This window comes from Polypterus senegalus, chromosome 14, assembly GCF_016835505.1.
Source record: "Polypterus senegalus isolate Bchr_013 chromosome 14, ASM1683550v1, whole genome shotgun sequence".
NCBI lineage: Eukaryota > Metazoa > Chordata > Cladistia > Polypteriformes > Polypteridae > Polypterus > Polypterus senegalus.
This window is the reverse complement of record NC_053167.1, coordinates 130,758,172-130,764,171: the sequence shown is the minus strand read 5'-3', so window position 1 is coordinate 130,764,171 and position 6,000 is coordinate 130,758,172. Positions and strand designations below refer to the sequence as shown.

Genomic DNA, 6,000 nt, shown 5'->3' with positions numbered 1-6,000 from the left:
CTAACACTGAGAACTTTCAGCCAACAAAACATTCAGAAGAAGTGTGTGAAGAAATGCTAATGGGGCTCCTTTAGACCACCAGCAATATGCCTTTACAGCACCTCACTGGGACTTGGACTGCCAAGTCAGAAGTTTCCTTTCTAATTTCTTGCTTTTTAGACATTCTGGTGTGTTTTATTTAACTATTTATAAATGTATTAATAGGGAGACACGGTGCTGCAGTGGGTAGCGCTGCTGCCTCGCAGTAAGGAGACTGTGGGTTCGCTTCCCGGGTCCTCCCTGCGTTCAGTTTGCATGATCTCTGCGTGGGTTTCCTCCCACAGTCCAAAGACATGCAGGTTAGGTGCATTGGCGATCCTAAATTGTCCCTAGTGTGTGTGTGTCCAGTGGTGGGTTGGCGCCTGCCCAGGATTTGTTCCTGCCTTGTGCCCTGTGCTGGCTGGGATTGGCTCCAGCAGACACCTGTGACCCTGTGTTAGGATATAGCGGCTTGGATGATGGTGATATTTATTTATTTAAAGAGCTTCTGTAAAAGGCCAAATTTTCCCCTTGGGACAAATAAAGTTCTATCTATCTGTCTAAAGCTGCTATAAGAAATGCTAACTTAGTGGATTCAGGATAGGGACGAGTTGGGGGGTTTGAGGGACTTTGGGGTGCAAGAAGAAGATTCCACTTAGGGCTCCAGTTTGGTTAGGAGATGTGCACTTGTCAATTTATGTGTTCGTCTGTCGTGTGACTATACTTGGGCAGTCATGAAGAAATCGGAGTCAGATTCCTTGTATGCCAGCAAACTTGCCCAATAAATGTGATTCAGATTTTCCAAAGATTTCAATTAAAGGCAAGAATATTAAAATCGAGAAATGAAACAAAAATGCAGTGCGCCCGAAGCCCGCTTTTACTGATAGCATGGAAGCCAGCTGATAAATGGCGTGTGGCTCTTTAAATTGTGGCTGTGGGTGTCGTGAAAGCGCAGAAGGCGTTGCTCCGTCTGTGGCTCTCTCAGTGGACGTGCGCTGCCGACACCACCTCATAGCTTATCCCACTCTGAGCCACAGTAAGGGTGCTGCTGCTGCTTTGGGGGTCCGGGGAATAAAAGAACAACAACATGGCAAAGATAATTACAGTGAAAACCAAACCTTACACCGATCAGAAGCCGGGAACCAGCGGCCTGCGGAAAAGAGTCACGGTGTTCCAGAACAACCAGCACTATGCGGAGAATTTCATCCAGAGTATCATTTCTGTCATTGAACCCGGCGAGAGGCAGGAAGGCACGCTTGTGGTCGGAGGGGATGGCAGGTTTTACATGAAAGAAGCCATTCAGCTCATCATCCAGATCGCAGCGGCAAACGGGGTAAGGCAAGCCAGGAGGTGGTCCTACTACGAGCGAGCGAGCGAGAATGCGAGGACGAACCGCAACCAGTAAATGAAGGACGCTCTGTGCAGGGCGCGTGCACGCGACCTCGAGACCATACCTGCCCGGGAAAGCGGGTGCGGGGGTTACGCGCCGACTGTACCCCCGAGTTCGCGCCCTGACTATAGAGCGCACTTTGCGGAAGCGGACAGGAATCGCCGTGTCTGACGGTCACGCAAACAATGCAGAGGTGTGTAATCATTAAACAAAAAGAAAAAGTGTTTTTTAAAGGGAAGGCGTTGTCAACAAGTTCACGTTTTGTGAGTTTTGACTATTGATTTTGGCGCTGTTGTGTTTGTGCTGCTGAACGTCTAGGTTACGTTAAGGGTAGGCGCACTGAGATTTACGTTTGTATGGCAGCTCTATGTGTACGTGAGAATTGGGGGCTGGAAGCAGTTACGCGTGTGTGTGTGTACTGTATATTTTATATAACCAGTGAACAAGTTGTTTTATGATGTTAAGTATACAGGCATGTACAAACTGTTACTTTAGCCATTTAATTCAAAAAAGCAAGTGTGACACCTTTTGCTATCCGGTTATTTTCGGATTTTATCTCTATGACGTCTGTCAATGCCGCATTGCTGTTACAACTTAACGTAATTTTTATTCCATCCCAATGTTTTTCACTCCTATATCGTATCCAATGCACTATTTGCATAGTAATGTGCATCGTGACTTAAAATGTTAGTAACGCTACACGAGTTTTTCTTTATTTCTTTAAAACATAATGTTTCCTGCGACCTACTTGATATTTTAACTCAAATGTGTGGACGTGCCAGCGCCTACCTCCGTGTTATTTGCCGAGTGAGTCTGACCTTTTTCTAATCCTGCTGTTCCGGTTAAGCAAATCGGAAAAGAGGAAAATATGAACTTGAACACTGATTGGCTCCGATACCCGTCAGTCTGCATTGTTGGCGGAAAACACGTGTCTCAGGAAATACTGTAGATATCTGCAAATATTGTTTTTTTTAAACTGCGGTAATCGCCATTTTGCCCCCGAGTTTTGGAGGTGAGGGGGTTTGAGTAGAATTGTAACGTTGTGTAGAAGCAGACATCCTAGACGCAGGGGGATACCAAGTATCTTTCACGCGCAGTCGTGTCATGTTGCTTAAGCGATGAGTGCTCTGGGCGGGGTTAACGTGTCTTGTGAAGGTCATGGAAGGAATGGATACTGGAGACTGGTAGCCCATTCATACTGTGGTGTGTAAGAGCAACTGAAAAATCGCAAAAATAATTTTAAAGTAATGTGAACATATTTTAATGCCAAAATGAAATGTTTTATACAACAGCGTAGATCTAGTTTCTTATATGTTCCTGTAACATTTGCTCTGGTAATCAACCCATCAGACCTCTCTTTCCACGGCACCGCCTGTAGAAATTACATTACGAATTGAGAAGGAGCCAGCAGAGCAGGTTTGGGCATCTTTTCAGAACGCTCAATTACCGTAACCGGGCATGGTGCACTTAAAGGACACGCAGAGAGGGACTTAAAGTCCAAATGTGATGTGTATATGCAGCACCATTAATGCCCTACTTCTGTGTTTCTCGCAGACTACTGGCAGTATCAGAAACCCAACTACAGACAACGAATTTAAGGAGTGATTACAACATCAGATGGGTTACAAAAGAATATTAAAAAAATTAAAATGGCATGAGTTTATGACTTGGCTGTTTAAACTGACCTGAAATCTAGTGGTGCGTGCTAATGGTCCTGAAAGAAGGGGGGAAAAAATGGCTATACGGGAATTGCTGAGGATTTGTGTGTTAAATATGTTATAAATAGTAGGGAGCACTGTGCCAGTAATATTTTGTGCCATTATGTAAGCAAATTCGGTAATATCAAAAGATTTGGAGACAGGATTTATATGTCCATTGATTTCTTTTTTTTTTTTTTTAAAGCTACTTTATCCTGGGCAGGGTTGCAGGAGATCTGGAGGCTATCCTAGCAAAGAGTCAGGGCAAACACACACCTACAAATAAAACCTCCATTATGTAACGTCTACAGTTCAAGGTTTAAGGGATCCAGTGCCTGTCATGCCTGCACTGTGTGCAAGGCAGGAAATAATTCTGGATCAGGCACCATTTGGAGTCGTACAGTAATGGAATATAATGTAAGAAATGTGTAGAGGGTATGTGAGGTGTCTGAGTGAAACTCAAGAGTGTACTGTCAAGTTTAGAGTCAACAAAGCAAGCTGCGCTTAAAAGCAAGCTTTCTTAAATTTGCTAATGGCCCTGTCCTGCTGCTGCAACCTTTGTTTCATTCATTTTCTGCATATAAACAATATATGTCTTGAACTTGATTTTAATTTTTTGTTTCTGCCGATTTATAAATGATCAAGATGGTAATTATTTTGTTTTTAATAGATCATACTTTTTCCTCACCTTGGTAATTAAGATTTTGTCCCTAGCTTTACTTGAAGCGTTTTAGTTATTGGCTGACAGAACACAGTTTTACGTGCAGTTGTTACTATTTTTAGCTGGTATTATTTGGACACAACTGAGTACTGAATTTAAGGGAAAGGCAGTGCCTTAAAATGAAACTAAAGCTGCTGTATGTATTCAAAATTGTTATTTTTTTTTAAAATCGTGTATATGAGAGAGAGAGAGAGAGGTTGGTAGCATAATGTGAATATACAAAATATAGAGCTACAACAGAAAATGACGAGCTAAATCAACAAAGTTTTAAGAATAAAATATTATCGAACAGAATTTTGCATCCACAGCTGATTTAGAGCAGAGGACCATAAGGGGACCATGTTCACTTTTTGGATGTAATTAATGATTACCATTTGTACTTAAACTCTGTTTAATTACCTGACCATTTAGTACTCGTATTTTGCAGTCAGAAATGCACTACTGTATATAACGTGTATTTTTTCCATCCATGTTATCAAACCCATACAGGTTTGTGTTTTTCCCCATAGAGCTTATTGCACAGAGTACTGCACTTTTCATTAATATCACTGTAAAAGTATTTCACTGTAGGTTCTACTGTTTCAACTGTATTGAGAAAGGAAGACAGCAAGGCATGTACGCTTTAAAGAATTATAAAAAAAGGACAGATACAGACTATACTTCCTTAGAAGGCTGGTGTCCTTCAACATCTGCAATAAGATGCTGCAGATGTTCTATCAGATGGTTGTGGCGCCCTCTTCTACGCGGTGGTGTGCTGGGGAGGCAGCATAAAGAAGAGGGACGCCTCACGCCTGGACAAACTGGTGAGGAATGCAGGCTCCATTTTAGACACAGAGCTGGACAGTTTGACATCCATGGCAGAGCGACGGGCACTGAGCAGACTCCTGTCAATCATGGAGAATCCACTGCATCCACTGAACAGGATCATCTCCAGACAGAGGAGCAGCTTCAGAGACAGACAGACTGCTGTCACCGTCCTGCTCCTCTGACAGACTGAGGAGACCCCACACTATGAGACTCTTCAATTCCACCCGGGGCGGTAAACGTTAACATTATACAAAGTTACTGTCTGTTATACCTGCATTTTTATCACTCTTTAATTTAATATTGTTAATTATCAGTATGCTGCTGCTGGAGATTGTGAATTTCCCCTTGGGATTAGTAAAGTATCTATCTATCTATCATATAATGCATTTCATATCTATCTACAGTGCATCCGGAAAGTATTCACAGTACATCACTTGTTCCACATTTTGTTATGTTACAGCCTTATTCCAAAATGGATTCAATTCATTTTTTCCCTCAGAATTCTACACACAACACCCCATAATGACAACGTGAAAAAAGTTTACTTGAGGTTTTTGCAGATTTATTAAAAATAAAAAAAACTGAGAAATCCCATGTACATAAGTATTCCCAGCCTTTGCTCAATACTTTGTCGATGCACCTTTGGCAGCAATTCCAGCCTCAAGTCTTTTTGAATATGATGCCACAAGCTTGGCACACCTATCCTTGGCCAGTTTCGCCCATTCCTCTTTGCAGCACCTCTCAAGCTCCATCAGGTTGGATGGGAAGCGTCGGTGCACAGCCATTTTAAGATCTCTCCAGAGATGTTCAATCGGATTCAAGTCTGGGCTCTGGCTGGGCCACTCAAGGACATTCACAGAGTTGTCCTGAAGCCACTCCTTTGATATCTTGGCTGTGTGCTTAGGGTTGTTGTCCTGCTGAAAGATGAACCGTCGCCCCAGTCTGAGGTCAAGAGCGCTCTGGAGCAGGTTTTCATCCAGGATGTCTCTGTCCATTGCTGCAGTCATCTTTCCCTTTATCATGACTAGTCTCCCAGTTCCTGCCACTAAAAAACATCCCCACAACATGATGCTGCCACCACCATGCTTCACTGTAGGGATGGTATTGGCCTGGTGATGGGCGGTGCCTGGTTTCCTCCAAACATGACGCCTGACATTCACACCAAAAGTTCAATCTTTGTCTCATCAGACCAGAGAATTTTGTTTCTCATGGTTTGAGAGTCCTTCGGGTGCCTTTTGGCAAACTCCAGGCGGGCTGCCATGTGCCTTTTACTAAGGAGTGGCTTCCATCTGGCCATTCTACAATACAGGCCTGATTGGTGGATTTCTGCAGAGATGGTTGTCCTTCTGGAAGGTTCTCCTCTCTCC

At 43.2% G+C, this 6,000-nt stretch overlaps 1 protein-coding gene across 2 annotated transcripts in view; it reads left to right on the top strand.

Moving 5' to 3' along the window:
• The first annotated feature begins 975 nt into the window (after positions 1 to 975).
• The window catches only part of pgm1 (phosphoglucomutase 1), a 49,052-nt gene continuing 44,027 nt past the window's right edge, over positions 976 to 6,000 (top strand). The window contains exon 1 of one of the 2 annotated variants that reach the window (XM_039736083.1): positions 976 to 1,351. In XM_039736083.1, coding sequence (XP_039592017.1) covers positions 1,106 to 1,351 — 246 coding nt within the window. In that variant the 5' untranslated portion in view covers positions 976 to 1,105. Of the gene's footprint in view, positions 1,352 to 1,580; positions 1,602 to 6,000 lie in introns of those variants that run through there. The other variant, XM_039736084.1, reaches the window with a different exon arrangement.